The 19,382-nt window shown below is 46.9% G+C and overlaps 1 protein-coding gene across 1 annotated transcript; it reads left to right on the top strand.

The window, feature by feature from the left end:
• The first annotated feature begins 1,070 nt into the window (after positions 1-1,070).
• On the top strand, positions 1,071-12,289 carry SNX12 (sorting nexin 12). The gene is made up of 4 exons (XM_088665198.1): positions 1,071-1,330; positions 8,986-9,081; positions 9,272-9,396; positions 10,517-12,289. The coding sequence occupies exons 1-4, from the start codon at positions 1,166-1,168 to the stop codon at positions 10,617-10,619; spliced, it is 489 nt and encodes a 162-aa protein (XP_088521324.1). The 5' UTR covers positions 1,071-1,165; the 3' UTR covers positions 10,620-12,289.
• Positions 12,290-19,382: the final 7,093 nt, after the last annotated feature.

Genomic DNA, 19,382 nt, shown 5'->3' with positions numbered 1-19,382 from the left:
TAAATCAAATAAAACATAAGAAAGACCTGCTGCCATATTGAAACCTGTTTTGTTTTATTCATATACAGTGGAACCTCGGTTTATGAACACCTCGGTTTACGAATTTTCGGTTTATGAACGCCGCGGACCCATCTGGAACGGATTAATTCACTTTCCATTACTTTCAATGGGAAAGTTTGCTTCAGTTTATGAACGCTTCAGTTGATGAACAGACTTCCGGAACCAATTACACCCATGCTTCGGGTTAAGTACGCTTCAGGTTGAGTACTCCGCGGACCCGTCTGGAACGGATTAATCCACTTTCCATTACTTTCAATGGGAAAGTTCGCTTCAGTTTATGAACGCTTCAGTTTAAGAACTGCATGGACCGTCTGGAACAGATTAATCCACTTTCCATTACTTTCAATGGGAAAGTTCGCTTCAGTTTATGAACGCTTCAGTTTATGAACAGACTTCCGGAACCAATTGTGTTCATAAACCGAGGTACCACTGTACAGTATGTGCCGCAGATACATTTGCAATTGCGCAGCGTTTTGTAGTGTTTGTGTTATGGATTTCGGGCTGCGAGGCACTTTGGGTTCTTCCTTAGCGGGTTTGAGGGGTTAATGCAAGATAAAACGCACAACAACAACAGCAACAGCAACAACAACAGTGATCGAACCGTGAGCCGACAACAAAACGCTTCCCACCGGTTCCACCAGCAGCGCCAGCAGCGCATGCCCAGGAGCCTCCCCGCACCATGGATTATGGTGCCAGTTATGCAAGGCACTTCAGGGCGCAGAGCTCGGAGTAGGACACCTAGCGGCGGCCCTGCACCATAAACTGACCACTGCTGCGCCATACAGGTTCCGGGGCTCGGTGGCGCACAGCCACGCGCCGAAGATAACTCATAAACACCGCCGCTTAACCAATGTGCCTGTTATCGCTTGTGCGCGTTACAGGGCTGGCGCGACTTGTCAGAGGGAGGAGGCAGGCCCCGGAACATGAATCCCCACCGGAGTTATGCAGGGCGGGCGCAGCGCGGCGCCTCCCCACGCAGGTTCCGGGGCGGCGCCATGGTATTGCGGCGCCGCGGATGTGAGGAGAAGCTGGCGGCAGCGGCGGCAGGGCGCGTTCCGCTGAGGCGGCTCTGACCACCAGGCTCTCCCCTCCTTCCCTCTCCGCTATGTCCGAGGCGGCCGTGGCCGACACGCGGCGCCTCAACTCGAAGCCGCAGGACCTGACGGACGCCTACGGGCCGCCCAGCAACTTCCTGGAGATCGACATCTTCAACCCGCAGACCGTGGGCGTCGGGCGGGCCAGATACACAAGCTACGAGCTCCGCATGAGAGTGCGTAAGGGAGGGGGGCAAGGGGGCGGGGGTGGGGTGAGGGGAAAGGGGGCGGGGCCTCGGGGGCTGCTAGTGGGCGTGGCTTTCCACTGGCTCTTTCTCGGTATCAATGGGAGGGAACGGAGTGGTTCGCCCTCGTGCCACGCCCAATATCGCCTTTTTGAGGGGGGGGGATTCTGACCCTCATTTTAATTCATTTTAAAAAAATCATTTATATGTACTTATTATTACCCTGTTCCTGTAAGCAGGAGATGCAGGAATGTTGTGGTTACATGGAGGCTATGGGGTAAGTGCAGTATAAACGGGTGGTGTGGCATAGTGGTTAGATCGTTCTATGGAGGAGAAGGTGGCCCTGGATTGGGAGAGGCTGCCCACTACAAAGCACACAGGTGAGCTTGAGGCTAGATCTGCTTGCTCAAGCTGATCCTGCCTCACAGAATGTGCAAGTAGTGAATGGGCTTGTAAGTCGGTGTGAATCAGCTAAGCCAGGGGTCAGCAACCTAAGGCCCATGGGCAAGTAGCGGCCCACGAGGCTTGTCTAACTGGCCCATGGCAACCCCTGCCACCACCACCCCCCGCTCTTGCCGGCGCGGGAACTGACTTCCGGGTTGATGGCACCTGTGCACATGCGCACAGGCACTCCTACGAGCCGGGTGTGCACTGAAAATAGTGTGTGTGCATACATGCGAGACGGAGAAGTGCCTGTGTGCATGCGCACACGCTATTTCCGACGCACTTCTGGGTCGGAGGAGCACTGGAAAGATAGCGTGTGGCACAGGCGCTCCAACCCGGAAGAGCACGCATGCGCATACACTCCGGCCCATCCTCTGACAGACAGTGTGTTTGACTGGCCCATCCTTCGATAAATTTGCCAATCTCTGAGCTAAGCCTTAAGCGTAGGCTTGGTTTCTTTTTTGATTTGGGGTAGGATCTGGTGCATCCTTGGTGCACACCTGCCTGATGTTACCATGGATCCCAATTGTGGCTATGTGGGGCAGCCTTGGAGATAGATAAACTTAAGCAGAGACTGAGGGGTGTGTGGGGTTAATTTTTTTCCACCTTTCTCCTCCCTATGCTGAAGCCACAGTGAGTTCAGGGAAACTTTCTCCCTGGTAATCATATAAAGCAGGGGCTCCCTAGGACTGTGGAACCTCTGTATTCCACAGTCTGTATGCCTTATGAGGAACGGCTTAGGGAGCTGGGTATGTTTAGCCTGGAGAAGAGAAGGTTAAGGGCTGATATGATTTGTTGTTGTTTAGTTGTTTAGTCGTGTCCGACTCTTCGTGACCCCATGGACCATAGCACGCCAGGCACTCCTGTCTTCTACTGCCTCCCGCAGTTTGGTCAGACTCATCTTCATAGCTTCGAGAACACTGTCCAACCATCTTGTCCTCTGTCGTCCCCTTCTCCTTCTGCCCTCCATCTTTCCCAACATCAGGGTCTTTTCCAGGGAGTCTTCTCTTCTCATGATGTGGTCAAAGTATTGGAGCCTCAGCTTCGGGATCTGTCCTTCCAGTGAGCACTCAGGGCTGATTTCCTTCAGAATGGATAGGTTTGATCTTCTTGCAGTCCATGGGACTCTCAAGAGTCTTCTCCAGCACCATAATTCAAAAGCATCAATTCTTCGGCAATCAGCCTTCTTTATTGCCCAGCTCTCACTTCCATACATCACTACTGGGAAAACCCTAGCTTTAACTATACGGACCTTTGTTGGCAAGGTGATGTCTCTGCTTTTTAAGATGCTGTCTAGGTTTGTCATTGCTTTTCTCCCAAGAAGCAGGCGTCTTTTAATTTTGTGACTCCTGTCACCATCTGGAGTGATCAAGGAACCCAAGAAAGTAAAATCTCTCACCGCCTCCATTTCTTCCCCTTCTATTTGCCAGGAGGTGATGGGACCAGTGGCCATGATCTTAGTTTTTTTGATGTTGAGCTTCAGACCATATTTTGCGCTCTCCTCTTTCACCCTCATTAAAAGGTTCTTTAATTCCTCCTCACTTTCTGCCATCAAGGTTGTGCCATCAGCATATCTGAGGTTGTTGATATTTCTTCCGGCAATCTTAATTCCGGCTTGGGATTCATCCAGTCCAGCCTTTTGCATGATGAATTCTGCATATAAGTTAAATAAGCAGGGAGACAACATACAGCCTTGTCGTACTCCTTTCCCAATTTTGAACCAGTCAGTTATTCCGTATCTAGTTCTAACTGTAGCTTCTTGTCCCACATAGAGATTTCTCAGGAGACAGATGAGATGATCAGACACTCCCATTTCTTTAAGAGCTTGTCATAGTTTGCTGTGGTCAACACAGTCAAAGGCTTTTGCATAGTCAATGAAACAGAAGTAGATGTTTTTCTGGAACTCTAGCTTTCTCCATAATTTAGCGCATGTTTGCAATTTGGTCTCTAGTTCCTCTGCCCCTTCAAAATCCAGCTTGCACTTCTGGGAGTTCTCGGTCCACATATTGCTTAAGCCTTCCTTGTAGAATTTTAAGCATATCCTTGCTAGCGTGTGAAATGAGCGCAATTGTGCAGTAGTTGGAGCATTCTTTGGCACTGCCCTTCTTTGGGAGTGGGATGGGTTGATCTTCTCCAATCCTCTGGCCACTGCTGAGTTTTCCAAACTTGCTGGCATATTGGGTGTAGCACCTTAACAGCATCATCTTTTAAAATTTTAAATAGTTCAGCTGGAATATCAACACTTCCACTGGCCTTGTTATTAGCAGTGCTTTCTAAGGCCCATTTGACTTCACTCTCCAGGATGTCTGGCTAAAGGTCAGCAGCCACACTACCTGGGGTATACGAGACCTCCATATCTTTCTTGTATAATTCCTCTATGTATTCTTGCCACCTCTTCTTGATGTCTTCTGCTTCTGTTAGGTCCTTTCCACTTTTGTCCTTTATTATGGTAATCTTTGTACAAAATGTTCCTTTCATATCTCCAATTTTCTTGAACAGATCTCTGGTTTTCCCCATTCTATTGTTTTCCTCTATTTCTTTGCATTGCTTGTTTAAGAAGGCCCTCTTGTCTCTCCTTGCTATTTTTTGGAAATCTGCATTCAACTTCCTGTATCTTTCACTATCTCCCTCACACTTTGTTTGCCTTCTCTCTCCTGCTATTTATAAGGCCTCATTGGAGAGCCACTTTGCTTTCTTGCATTTCCTTTTCATTGGGATAGTTTTCATTGCTGCCTCCTGTATAATGTTACGAGCCTCCATCCATAGTTCTTCAGGCACTCTGTCCACCAAATCTAAATCCTTAAACCTGTTCCTCACTTCCACTGTGTATTCATAAGGGATTTGATTTAGATTGTATTTTACTGGCCCAGGGGTTTTTCCTACTTTCCTACTTTCTTCAAGTGTTGGTGCTGACCTTTAAAGCCCTAAACGGCCTCGGTCCAGTATACCTGAAGGAGCGTCTCCTCCCCCATCGTTCTGCCTGGACACTGAGGTCCAGTGCCGAGGGCCTTCTGGCGGTTCCCTCACTACGAGAAGCCAAGTTACAGGGAACCAGGCAGAGGGCCTTCTCAGTAGTGGCACCCACCCTGTGGAATGCCCTCCCACTAGAGGTCAAAGAGAATAACAATTACCAGACCTTTAGAAGGCATCTTAAGGCAGCCCTGTTTAGGGAAGCTTTTAATGTTTGATGGATTTCTGTATTTTAATATTTTGTTGGAAGCCGCCCAGAGTGGCTGGGGGAACCCGGCCAGATGGGCAGGGTATAAATATATTATTATTATTAGCTGGAATTTTTCTATAAGAAGCTGTTTTGGGGGGCCAGGGGCGGGTGGGTGTGGGGGACTCCCTGGTCCTGAATGGGGTAACTGTGCCCCTGAAGGACCAGGTGTGCAGCCTGAGAGTCATTTTGGACTCACAGCTGTCCATGGAGGCGCAGGTCAATTTTGTGTCCAGGTCTACCAGCTCCATTTGGTATGCTGGCTGAGACCCAACCTGCCCACAGACTGTTTCGCAGAGTAGTGCATGCTCTAGTTATCTCCCGCTTGGACTACTGCAATGCGCTCTATGTGGGGCTACCTTTGAAGGTGACCACCCTGATCATTCAGCCCGGACACTGAGATCCAGTGTGAGGGCCTTCTGGTGGTTCTGGTGGTTCCCTTACTGTGAGAAGTGAGGTTACAGGGAACCAGACAGAGGGCCTTCTCGGTAGTGGCGGCTGCCCTGTGGAACGCCCTCCTATCAGATGTCAAGGAAATAAGCAACTATCCTACTTTTAAAAGACATCTGTTAATGCTGTATTGTGTTTTTAATATTCGATTGGGAGCCACCCAGAGTGGCTGGGGAAACCCAGCCAGATGGGTGGGTTATAAATAATAAATTATTGTATTATATTATTATTATTTCTATATCATTTGATACCTGTATTTGATTTGAATTGATTTTATGTATCTGCAGTTGTTACATTAAACTGTTAGTTAAAACAATTGTACATTGTTTTGTGTTTTGCATAAGTTTGTTATACAGTGGTCCCTCGACTTATGAACTTAATCCGTTTCAAATGCACATTCGTAGGTCAAAAGTTTGTAAGTCGAAAAGCGGTTTCCCATAGGAATGCATTGGAAATGGATTAATTCTTTCCGGAGCCTAGGAAAAAGACCCAGACAACCAGTTTTTTGTGGAAAACTCTTTATCAAGTGCACTTTAAAGGCATGCAAACTGCACAGCAACATTACTTTTCAACAATAAACATTTACAACAGCACTTTATCATTTTTGGGGGACCTGATGCAGGTCACTTCAAAGGCAGGCAGGCACACTCAACATGCCTCAGCCTCAGCCAACATTTCTAAACCTTACTCAACACAGTTTTTGGACCTGATGCAGGTCACTGCAGTGCTTTTCAAAGACAGGCAGGCACAATGAACATGCCTCAGCCAACATTTTAAAGCATTACACACCTCAGCTTTGGAACATGTTAAGGACACTTGTGTGCAATTCTAAGGCAGGCCCTCTTCGAGGGAGCATGCCTCTTTCTTTACACCACACACCTCAACTTGGGAACATGTTAAGGACACTTGTGTGCAATTCTAAGGCAGGCACTCTTCGAAGGAACATGCCTCACCCTCAAGTTACATTTCTTTACACCACACACCTCAACTTGGGAACAGGAAAAACAGGAAATGTAAACTGCAAACAGTAATGAACTTTTTAATTTTCAAACCAAAGAAATCATTTCTGGGAAGAGGAGCAGAGGGTGACAACTGGGAAGAACAGCAAGGTTCTTCCTCCTGCCTTGCCTGCTTCACCACAGACCGGTCCATGGTCTGCTGCCTCTGTCTCTTGCGGAGCATTGCTCGCCATGGGGCAACAACCACATTATCAAAGTGCTCCACAGCTTCCTGGGCTGCAGCCTGATCCTCACTGAATCGTTCACAAAGGTCTGCAGCTCTCCCTACAGTTCTCAGGCCCTCTTATAAGACGACGAAGGCAACTGCCTTGGCTCTTCCTCCTGCTCCTCAGGTGTGTCTGGCTGCACCCCTTGCTGCTCCTGTTCCTGCAGGCTCAACAGGTCCTCGGTGGAAAGTTCAAGGTTGTGTCCCTCGACCAATTCTTCCACGTCCTGTGTTGAAACCTCCAGGCCCATGGTCTGCCCCATGGTCTGCTCCTGTGTGCTGGATTCAGCGGAGGCAACGCAGGCTGCCCACAAGTTCTTCCAGCAACTGTTGAGGCTCCTCTGGCTGACACTGTCCCACGCAATTTTGATGAGCTGCAGGCAGCTCACAATGTTGAAATGGTGCTTCCAGTAGTCAGCCAGAGTGATGCCTGACCCATCCGTCATGTGCAGGCAACGCCGGAACAGCTCCCTCGTGTACAACTTCTTAAAGTTGGCAGTCAGTTGCTGGTCCATTGGCTGGATGAGGGGGGTGGTGTTGGGTGGCAGGAAGATGACTCGGATGAACTTGAATTCCCCCGTCAAGTCTTCTTTCAGCCCAGGAGGATGTGCAGCGCATTGTCCATCAAGAGGATGGCCTTCAGGGGCAGGTTCCTCTCCTGGAGGTACCTCCTCACTGTTGGACCAAACACCTGGTTCACCCAGTCCACAAACAGGACCTGTGTGACCCAGGCCTTGGCGTTGGACCGCCACATGACGCTCAGCCTCTCCTTGTTGACTTTGTGCTTCTTGAAAGCACGGGGGTTCTCCGAATGGTAAACAAGCAGAGGCTTTACCTTCAGATCACCCCTGGCGTTTGCACAGAAGAGGGTGAGGTGGTCCTTCATCGGCTTGTGGCCAGGCATATTGGTCTCCTCCTGTGTGATGAAGGTCCTCCTTGGCATCCTTTTCCGCCCAGAGTGGCTGGGGGAACCCGGCCAGATGGGCGGGGTATAAATAATAAATTATTATTATTATTATTATTATTTCCAAAAGAAGCCGGTCTCATCACAATTGAAGACCTGCTCTGGAAGGTAGCCCTCAGCAGTCACGGTCTCCAAGAACTCCGTGGCGAATTTTTCCGCTGCAGCCAGATCCAAACTTGCAGCCTCTCCGTGCTGGACGACGCTGCGGATACCGGACCTCATCTTGAATGTCTCACGACCCATAATCGTCTCCTTGTCCTTGAGGATGGTCGCAATGGTTGAAGCACTCCTACTCTCTTGCAAGGTCCATCATTCGCATGCCTTGCTCATGCTTGTGGATGATGTCCTGCTTGACTTCCAAGAGAATCAACTCCCTCTTGCGCTTCCCGGACTCTGCTGGCTTCTTTGGTGCCATGACACCACAAATACTAGGAAGAAGAAAAAACATCATTAGGACCCTGAAGACAAAAGAGCAGAAAGTGCACTTTAACATGGCATGGAAAAAGTTCAGTTTAACCAGACATGCAATTTAGCATCAAGTTGCAAAGAGCAGAAACCAAAAAGAACTCTTAAAACAGCAGAAAGGCCAGAAAGCAAAAAGGAGCCTTAAACCTGCTCAGAAAACCTAAACACAACCTCATGGCCAGCCTCAAAAATTTAGCATCAAGGTGTAAGGACCACAGGCAAAGAATTTTTTTTTACACATGGCATGGGGGAAAGTGCAGTTAAACCAGACATTCAGTTTAGCATTAAAGTGCAAAGACCACAGGCAAAGAAAAAAAAATTAAACATGGCATGGAAAGAACACCCCCTCACACACACACAAGACCTACCCTGCAACCCCCACAGTAAAGAGAAGGAATACCAACCTTCCTTCCCAGCAGTAGAGAATTGCAGGAAAAAGAAACCCCAACACTCTCCAAGCAACTCCAACTGGCTCCAAATCTCTCTCTCCAACACCGCTCCACACCTCCTCACTCCACGCCTCATACAACTCACAGAGGTCTGGAAGGCACAGGGGTTTTAAAGCCTCTCATATGCAAAGCGCCATAGGAGAAGCAGTTTTCGGGGGGGGGGAATATTCGGAAAAATTCGTAAGTCGAGGAAACCGCATTTAAAATTTGTAAGTCGAGGAAACCGCATCTGAAATCGTTCGGATGTAGAAAAATTTGTAAGCGTGCGGCCATTTTTTCCTGTTCTTAAGTCGAAAACTTCGGATGTCGAGTAATTCGTAAGTCGAGGGGCCACTGTACTGCAAATTGCTTTGGTATGCCTCATGGGGAATGATTCATAAATCAATAATAATAAAGCAGTTGTAAATTAGATCTTTCTCTTGTCTCCTTTCAGACAAATCTGCCGATCTTCAAACTGAAAGAGTCCTGTGTGAGGCGACGGTACAGTGACTTTGAATGGCTGAAAAATGAGCTGGAGCGTGACAGTAAGGTGGGTACAGGAAATGAACATCCAGTCTGTATGCTTAATAAATAGATCAATAAATAAATTTCTTCTTCATTCCTGTGGCAGAAAGCTCTCCTACTCTTCCCTGTTGTATCTAGTGGTGACCCTAACGGATCAAACAGCAGAAAGAGAGTGGTTCTGCTCCCCTCTTAAGTCATGCTCTCAATGTTTCTAGATTGTAGTGCCTCCACTGCCTGGCAAAGCCTTGAAGCGCCAGCTTCCTTTCCGAGGAGATGAGGGCATCTTTGAGGAGTCCTTCATAGAAGAAAGAAGACAGGGCTTAGAACAGTTCATAAACAAGTAAGAGTGACACCTGGGTCTTCAGTACTTGGGGAAGTGAAAGACACTGGGAGGGGAGGATGTGTCATGCCACAGTGTAGTGACTAGATCGCATATCATGGTTGCCAGTAACTCTAGGCATCATCACCATTGGTCTTCTCTTCATATGGAATCCTAAGAATTGTAGTTCTCCGAAGAGTGCCTACATTCCTAATACAGTGCTCACTGCTTTTTATGATACTCTACAGCAACCTAGTGCTCTTCAGATGTTTTATACTGTAGGATGCTGGGCCTGCTGGGAGTATGGCTGTGATGGCCAGGGCTGATGCGAGTTTTAGTCCAGAACATCTGGATGGCACTGGGTTGGCAAAAGCTGTATTATGTGGTGAAGAGCCTGCAGTTATGCTGCCTCAAGTCTGCTAGAAATGCTAAAATGAGAAAGCTGGTTTATTGTTAAATTATTTTTTAAAATTTATAGTCATGAAAGAAACAGTTTACTAGCCAGAGACTTTCAACTTATATCTTCCCATTATCTGACTTTATCCCAACCCCTTGTAATAAGGCTCCACCACTATCCAGCTGCTTCTTTCAGAGAGGAATTAGGGGGTCATGCCCACTTCCTAAACCGCATACAACCATTTCTCCCTGGTAAACTACTAGGATGAGCCCTATCACACAAACTTATCCGACTACAGTTCTGAAAATCTGCTTGTGGGGAAAGAGAAACATGATGGCTATGCTGATACAAAACCAAAATGTTTGTAGCGCAGACAAAACTGAAGGGTCTACAATCCAGTTTTCAAGGAAACTACTCTTCATACACAGAACCTGGCAGTTGTCCCTGGATGCTGAACTTTAGAAGCACAACCTTCTATATCCCTGTACAAATTCAGAGATGAAAAGCCCTCCTGGGCCTGTTTCTTGGGGAGGATGCATGCTGGGGGTGCTGAGTGCCTCCAAAGACTTGAGAGATGGGATTGGTGGCAAATGAAAATAACAGAGGGCAGCCAAAGTAGATGGACAATGCTGCAAGTGTCCTGGGTGCTTGTGTGTGCTGCTGTTGCACAATATGATCTTGCCTTGCCTTGTACAGAATTGGGTAGCTGATTGCTAATCTAACACTTCTTCTTGTTCTTGGCAGAATTGCTGGACACCCGCTGGCACAGAACGAACGCTGCTTACACATGTTCCTGCAAGAGGAGACCATCGATAGAAATTACATCCCAGGAAAAGTCCGTCAGTAGGGGAGTCTGGCATTCTCCATTTTCTCTCCCCGTGCAAAAATGACATTTATTTTTACACTGCCCCTCTTCCGAACCAGCTTTTTTCTCTTTAAACCTCCTCACTTGTCTAGTGTGCTCACCACGCCATCCCACCCCACCCCACCCCTTGTTAGGCAGCAGCATTGAGTTCTGTTGGTCTTTGGTCTCTGCATAAAAAGGTGAGAACCTGGGAAGAGCTTGTACCTATTGGTGGATAGGTAAAGCTTGCTGATAATGAGCTGGAGACTAGTGTAAGGTATTGCAGCATACATCAAAGCTGCTTTTCTTTGTGTAAGAATATGGAGGATTCTCCAGCATGTGTAAGTGTGCTCCTTGCCACAGGTTTCCTAGGGAAATCATGGTTCTGAGGCTCCTTTTCTTGGCTACTGCAGAGATGTTTCAGGGTTTTTTTGTTAGCATTTGTGCCCATCACCCCAGATTGATTAAAAGCGGGAAGCAAAAAATGTTTTTCCCTTAACTTGCTAGGAGGATACTGTAGACCAAAAGCAGTTTGGAAGCTCCCTTTATTGAGCAGTAAGGCCTTCAAGTGGCCTTCAAGGAGGGACTTCAAGTGACCCCTCCAGTATGTCTTGAGGTTTTAGCTGCTAATCCTACCCCAATAACCTTTGGGCTTTGTAGAGTTAGAGGCAGACTTGCTACCCAAAGAACAAGGCTCCTTTGGGAGCCACAACTTCTGGTAGCAGAGTGGCTCATTGTAAATGCATGGGCAAAGCAAACAGTGGCGTCTCAGAAGCAGGGTTCATATTGAGGACTGGGCAGAAAAAGTTGGGTGGCTGGCTCTTGATGATGAAACCTGCAGAGCAGTGTTTTCTCTGAGGATTGCACCTTGGTGGAGCAAGTGGAACCTAAACTAAGGGATGTTTTGCATGCTGCTTCTGTGTTCAATGGATACCTTCATCTGGCCTCTTGTGTGTGTCCATTTGGGGTTATGGTGCAAAGTTCCCTACCGTTCGTTTAATATTTAATCTGTTGGGAGGTCTTGCAGATGACCATGGTATCTGTACAGCCTCTTTGTTTGACCTGAACAAAAACTTTGTGATCCCTCCAAAACTCTAACCTGCAAGAGGTGGGGGCAGGGGGCAGGAAGAGAGTTGTATCCACCTAAGTAATAAAGTGACTGTAATCACAAAGTTCCCTGTTCTGAAGTTTGCACTATTTGGAGTGAGCAGTACAAGTGTGTGTTGGAGGGGAGAAAGAACTGGTATATACAATTCTGCATGTTTCAGGCAAGAGGTTGTGGATATACACTACCCACCTATGGGGTAACTGGATAGCAGAAAACTCTCTCCTCTGGGCTCCCAAAGCAACGGCTATGCAGAAACTGTCTCTGCACGGACCACTCTCATCTGCTGGAGAGGTGCTAACATTCCTGTTGGAAGCGGCCTGCTGCTGCCTCGTGGATCTGCATTAGCTATGAGTTCTTAAAATTCCTTCCTTCATTTGGTGCACAAGTCTGGAGATCAGAGGCTCTTGCTGCTGTATGTGTGTGTTTTTGTGTGTGTGTCTATATGTATATACACACACACATACATATCCATACTGTGGGGCTTATAATTCGGCAAACTGTGTCTTCAGTTTACTGTTTTATGTAATGTCCAAGACTTGTTCATATTAAACCACTGTGAAGCCAATATGTCTGCGTCCTCTATCAGTCACAGGATTTTCTAAGTACTTTTGGGTAAAGCTTTGGAAAGGGGTCAATACTCTCTTACATGTCAAACATGTCGTTTGTGCGATGATTGAGTCTGAGGATTTATTTTTTATTTGCACTTGGGTCTTCTCAGGCAGTAGTCTCTGGTGCTCCTTGGGACTCACAGCCAGAACAAGTCAGGGAGACCAGCAGGAGCAACAGCCAAAGGCAACTGATACTAATTTGTCCCCTGTCCTCCATGCTGAGTTCTACAAGGGCAACATTAAGCTGTGGTCTCCTGGGTTGTTGCCTCTACACCACACTGGCTTTAAATGACATTCTTTTAGAATCATAAAATTCAAGTCAAGTCAATGTTTATTACGGCAAATAGCTGCATATTAAACCAGAAATTCTGCATAATTCTGCATGAACAATAAAAGCAACTGATATGGGGTTTTAACAGTCAATATACAATACTTAAAATACAGGTCCAGCGGAATAAAACACCATAAAAGAATAAGAAATTTAACTAAGAACTGTAGCTGCAATATCATCATTGGAGGGCAGGACAAATTGTTATATGTTATTCAATAAAAGAGATTTACGTTTTTTAATAGCTAAGGTGCAGAATTTGGCCACAGCGTAGGATACTGAGCTCAAAGAGTCTTCCAGAAGGAATTTGTGTAACGTATCGGAGGGAAATTCCAGATAATATTGCAAGGGTGTGAATTTTGATAATAGGGGTAAAATGAGTCACGATCCTTCTTCATTATAGAATTCACAGAATAGAAGAATGTGAATAATAGATTCCACCTTGTTAGACATGCATGGACAGAGGCGCTCTTCGATTGGTATACGCAAGAATTTGCTGTGTAAGACAGCTGAAGGCATCGCATCAAATCGGGCTCTGGAAAAGGCCCATCTATAAGATTCATAGATAATATTGGATAGGTACGGGGCAGCTGCCAGATTAGGCCAAGATTTTAGACACCTGTAGTTCTTAGGAAGTAAGGCATCTTCTTTTTGCAGTTCAGTGTCAAAAAGCCTCTGAGTAATAATTGTTTTTGCCTTATTCAAAGTACCATTAAAGAGATTTTCTGGGTTTAGGCCAATTTGTTTGATCTTTTTAGTAATTTGCGAAAGCCAAGGTGGATAAGGGGCTGCGGCCAAGAAATGAGATAACATTCCATTTGGGTTATAATGAATTTTCAACCAGAGGGATATTGCTTGTTCCCAGACTTTTAATCCAACTCTGGGCATTCTTGTCTTAATATTACATTAGATTTGTTTTTAGGGGTGCCGAATAGGGATCTAAGAAATTTTGATTGAACTGTTTCGAGAATCTTAAGATTGGCAGAGAGTCCAATTTGTGAACCATAAAGAAGTTGGGCCAGAGATTTTGCCTGAAAGACTTTTAAGGCCATAGGAAGGAAGCCAGCACCTTTCCTTTTAAATAGTCTGCTGAGGTGGCAGATGCGGTCAAATGTGCTGAAAATTTGGCGTTGTAAGAGAAGGTGATGCCTAAATATTGGAAGTTCTTAGTTTGATCTATGGCATTTCCCTTCATATTCCAATTGTATTTCCTAAAGGAGCCGCCAAAGCGGACAATTTTAGTTTTAGCAAAATTAATTGTTAGCAGTTCAGTGTTACATTGATCATTGAATTTCTCTAACGCTTGTTTCAAGCCAACTTTGGTTTGAGAAAGAAGTACAGCGTCATCCGCGTACATTAAAATTGGAACTTTTCTGCCACTGGAAAACACAGGTGGATTAGTATCAATTACATGCAAACATGTGATTAAGGAATTAACATAGATGTTAAATAAAAATGGGGCCAGTAAACATCCTTGTCTAACCCCCTTTTGAACTGGAATTCCATTTGAAAGTCTGCCATCCTGTGCAAGTCTTATCTGAAGGGTATTAGTAAAGGTAAAGGGACCCCTGACCATTAGGTCCAGTCGTGACCGACTCTGGGGTTGCGCGCTCATCTCGCATTATTGGCCAAGGGAGCCGGCGTATAGCTTCCGGGTCATGTGGCCAGCATGACAAAGCCGCTTCTGGCAAACCAGAGCAGCACATGGAAACACCGTTTACCTTCCCGCTGTAGCGGTTCCTATTTATCTACTTGCATTTTGACGTGCTTTCGAACTGCTAGGTTGGCAGGAGCTGGGACCAAGCCACGGGAGCTCACCCCGTCACAGGGATTCGAACCGCCGACCTTCTGGTCAGCAAGCCCTAGGCTCAGTGGTTTAACCACAGCGCTATTTTCATGTAATTTAATTAACAGGAGTAATAGCCTTCTGTTGATGCCCATATCTGCTAGTTTAGCCCAAAGCCTTCCCCTAGACATGGAGTCAAATGCTGCCTTTAGGTCCACAAAGGCCGCATACAGTGACTTTTTCCAGTGTTTCACATATTTGTAGATGAAATAGTCAAGCACTAGACAATGATCAATAGTAGAGCAGCCAGGTGTAAAGCCGGCTTGTTCAATCTCTAATAAGTCATTATGGTCCAACCATTCACACAATTTTAGGCCCAGGTGTTTTGTGTATAATTTGCAGATCATTCGGCAGACATCTTGGAACCTGAATCATAAAATTGTAGAGTTGGAAGGGATCTTGAGGGTCATCTAGTCCAACCCCTTGCAGTGCAGAAATCTCAACATAGTATTCTGGGCACTGCAGCTGGCTAGGTGTTGCTAGGAATTGTAACTACAGTGCCTAGAATTCTTCGGGTGAAAGAATTTGCTTTAAAGATATAGTGTGTACATAACATGAGAGTAAGATTAAGGGAGCTGACAGCAGCACCCCTTGGGCTAGTGGCAAGTAAAAAGGCAGGGTGGGTGGTGGAGGGGGCAGTTACCCATTTGCCCAGCTGGGCTAGTCTCTGCTGCTGCCAAGCCTAGATCCATGGACACTGCAGCCATTTTACCCACATTTCTTCCAAGCTTTGCACAGCTTCCTAGCACTTTTCTCTCAGCTCCTTCAGCAGGCATTGCAACACACTTTGGCTGCATGCACACTGTACCTTTAAAATACATTCAAAGTACATTTCCACCCTCAAAGAATTCCGGGCACTGCAGCTTGCTAAGGGTTGCTGCCCCATCATTCTGCCCGGACACTGAGGTCCAGTGCCGACGGCCTTCTGGCAGTTCCCTCATGGTGAGAAGTGAGGTTACAGGGAACCAGACTGAGGGCCTTCTCAGTAGTGGCACCCGCCCTGTGGAACGCCCTCCAATCAGAGGTCAAAGAGATAAATAACTACCTGACATTTAGAAGACATCTGAAGGCAGCCCTGTTCAGGGAAGTTTTTAATCTTTGTTGGAAGCCGCCCAGAGTGGCTGGGGAAACCCAGCCAGATGGATGGGGTACAAATAATAAATTATTGCTGCTGCTGCTGCTGCTGGGAATTATAATTCCGGCAGCGATGAATTACAGTACCCAGAATTATTTGTTATTTAAAGGTATACTGTGTGCACGGCCTCTACTTTTTTGCATTCTGCCATTTTTCCAAGGAGCTTAAGGAGATGAACATGGTTCCCCCTGCTTGTATCCTCACAACAACCCTGTGAGGCAGAGTAAGGTAAGGTACTGGGGAGCAGCATCCCAGGAGCTGGCAGAGGCTGTGGAGGAGCAGTCAGCTAAGTTTGCAAAAAAGGCAGCTGAGACCTGTGCCAGTCTTGCCCCTGCCTTCCAATCACCCCACCTGGAGAGCTGAGGTTTTGGAGGGCACACAGGCACTGTTTTCTCTTCAGCAGGGCTCAAGGAAGTTGTAGAATGTCTACCCAACCATGGCTTCCTTGTGAACGTGGAAGACACTCACACGGTGCCTTCTTAGAGGCTGCTGTATCTGGGGGCCATGCTAGACATGAGATTAGGCCCAGTCTCCCTGTCACAGGAGCGATTACAAAAAATAAACAAAGAGGATCAAGCAGTCCTGAGGTCACCTTATCCAGGTATTCAACATCTGACCCAACTGATAGTCTCATGCATAGACTCATGCATGGACATTGTACCATGGTCTCGTCATCACTCCTGCAGTGGCAGGTTCTTCTGTTCCAGAAAAAGATTACATATTGGTTGCATTGAAGAATGAGGTGATCTATTACCAGGTAATCCCTCCAGTGGTGGCCCTCTTCAGCACTTCCACAGGGATGACAGATGCGGGATCCTTCCAGGGTCCTGATAACTGGGTGCCAGCCTACAGGGCATGGGAACCCACAAGGGGAGCTTCATGCCTGGGGGCTCTGGGCAGAGGATGAAAGGATGCAGAGTGTGAATCTGCTGGAACTGAGGGCAATCTGACTAGTTCTCTTGGCCCTCCACCATCACCTGGAAGGGATGGGTGTCCTGATACGCACAGGCAATGTTCATGCAAAAGCGTATATTTTGCATCAGGGCAGATCCAGATCCCTGACACTGCTGCATGAGGCAACATGTCTGCTCAACTGGTTTGAGAACCACCTCACATCTATCACTAAAGGACACGTATTGGGTGTGTCCAATATCAAGGTGGATTGGCTGAATTGCCAAGCAGAATAGAGTATTCTGCCGTTGGTGTTTGAACAAATAGTTGCATGCTTTGGTCAGCCCTGTGGGGACCTGTGTGCAATTGAGCAAAACAAGGTGAGCAGCTTCTTTTTAAGTTCCAGTGTCCAACAGCAAAAGGCACTGGAGGGCAGAGGTCATTCTCATAGCTTCCTTTTGGCCCAGGAAAGAGTGGCTATCAGGGGTTGCCTTGGGCTCTTCTAGGTTGGTCAGATACTCTCTTCCACTACAGCAAGTGGCTTACCAATGGGGTAGGGCCAGAAGCTATTCCCACACATCTGAATAGCTGACAAATCCCATCTGATGATCCCCTCTTCCCAACAGGAAAATGTGACACTTGACCTCCCTTGAAGGTCCCTTTTCTGCTGGGGATGAAGGGGATCCATCCTCCCTAGGCTAGTTTTGGCTATTGGCTACGAGATGGGCAAATTGGTTCATATGATTTTTTAAAAAATTATTCTTTGGTATTCTCTTTAATTGCATATATTCTTGTTCGTTGTTGAAATACTCCTAATCAGTTCAAATTTTTACTTTTATTTTTTTTACTGAACATTCCTCTGCCCTGATCTACCGGGCCTAAGGAGGGCTTATGGGAGTGGTTGAGTGCAGGGATGCCAAAGAAGGATGCCCCAAATTACAGAGTGAACAGTTCTAGTGCTTTATTAAAAGAAGGTGTAGATTTACAGCAAATCAGCCTGCCAGGTTTTCCATCCTTTCCAGATGCAGGACATACAATGCAGCAAGGAGATGTCTTGTCTGTACCCACACAATTATACATATTTTAATCACAAAGCAGCATACATCAATATACTCCCATCACACCTGGCTGGTGAGACCATTGGTGGCAACTATCCAAAGCTTCTCCCCTCTCTGGGCCTAGAGCCCAGCATCCCAAGGTCCACAGATAAGCGCAGCATCAAAGCAAGCTTATTAGCATACAGCAAACCAAAGAAACACATATGAGCTTAGTCACACCACAACTACCAATTAGTTTTGGGGTTATCTTGACCGCCAAGATGGCACTGCAGACCTTCCGGAGAATATCTTCACCTTTGGTTCAACACATTAAGTTTTTGCATTTTTCTCAGCTGGTGTTTTGTACCCATGGGATGCAATGCTTTCCCCTGAGATTAGTATTATTATATTTTATTCTGAGATGGATTAATTTGTCAACTGGGGGTGGATTGCCCTCCCGTTGTGAGTTTGTTGGCTGTTGGCAACTGCCTGTCTCAAGAGCCAAGGGAGTATGCCTGCAGGGATGAAGTCAGACCACAGCATTTGCAGCACTGAAGTGACCTCCTTGGTGCTCAACTCTTAAGCAGTGTGCATGGAGGTCCTGGGCTGCCAGGCGACAAGACCTCCCTCTTGGCCTCACTGATGTGGTCCAAAGGAAATCAGAGCAATACATTTGGCACCGGTTTGGCTGCAGAGGTTGCTGGAAGGAGGTGTACAAGGTGCCACCCAATCATCTTAGGGTCTCCACTCCGGATTTGTGTAGGGTTTACTCCTGAAGCTTTTCTAACAAATGGGTATAGCCACAAGATAGTGAAGGTTTAGGACCTGAGTTTTCTTTCTCCTAGATGGGCTCTCTTCCCAGGTTAGTGAGCCTCATCTGCCCCTCATTTCCCTCTGCAGCACACACAGACTTCTTGACCGTCAAACCCACAATTGGTCTTGTCTGCTCAATCCACTGGAGTCTGTCTTTGCATGCAAGGGAAGTCCCTGAGGTACTGGACAGTAAGATATGCCTAATTTGCACATTCCTGCAAGTGGGAACGACAACACATCGAAGGGATCATGTCCATCCTGTGCAGAAAATGGACCTTCACATGATATCCAATGTCACACTTTCACCTCTCATTGGTGGGCCTCTGGTAGATAATCTTCACCCTTTCATTATGGCTCAGCTGATTGGGGAAAGCAGCCTACTACCTGAGACAGGGAGACGCCTACTGGTGGGAGCAAAGACCAATCTGGAAGGGCATGTAGGGTCCAAAACCGAGACCGCTGCAGAGGAACTGCCCCTAGAAATTACCTCCATAGGAAGGAGTGGAAGAGTTCTCCCAAGATCTATGCAGAGACCATGACAGAAGCAAACCATCACCCAGTCTTGTAGGATAGAGAGGGTTAGTTTGCCATAGACCACAGCCTGATTCCTGCCCTGCAGTACCACCTTAGCACCTGGCACTGTGATGCCCTGGACACGCCACCACCCTCCACATCCACATCCTGTACCACTGCAGCTTCACCGGGGAGTGTGCAGCCATTGCATCCCTGCAGCCACCTCTCCATGTCAAGGGTGGGAAGCTGAAACCTTCTGGGCACTCCTCAGAAAGTCCCAGTGAGGGGAGCCTTGGGAAAGCAGGCCTTCAGAAAGTATCTGCCATCTCCTGTTTGATTGTCTATAACAGTTTCACCAGACTGTTTGGTAGAGTTTGGGGGCTCTGTGGAAGTGTTGCCAAAACAGATTCCATAAACCGGTCTAATTGGTGCACTTTAGCTTCATATTCACTATTTTCCAGTTCTGAGCTTTTGTCCCCATCTGTCC

Source organism: Zootoca vivipara, chromosome Z2, assembly GCF_965207765.1.
Source record: "Zootoca vivipara chromosome Z2, rZooViv2.hap1.1, whole genome shotgun sequence".
Taxonomy (NCBI): Eukaryota; Metazoa; Chordata; class Lepidosauria; order Squamata; family Lacertidae; genus Zootoca; species Zootoca vivipara.
This window is presented reverse-complemented; position numbering and strand designations above follow the sequence as displayed.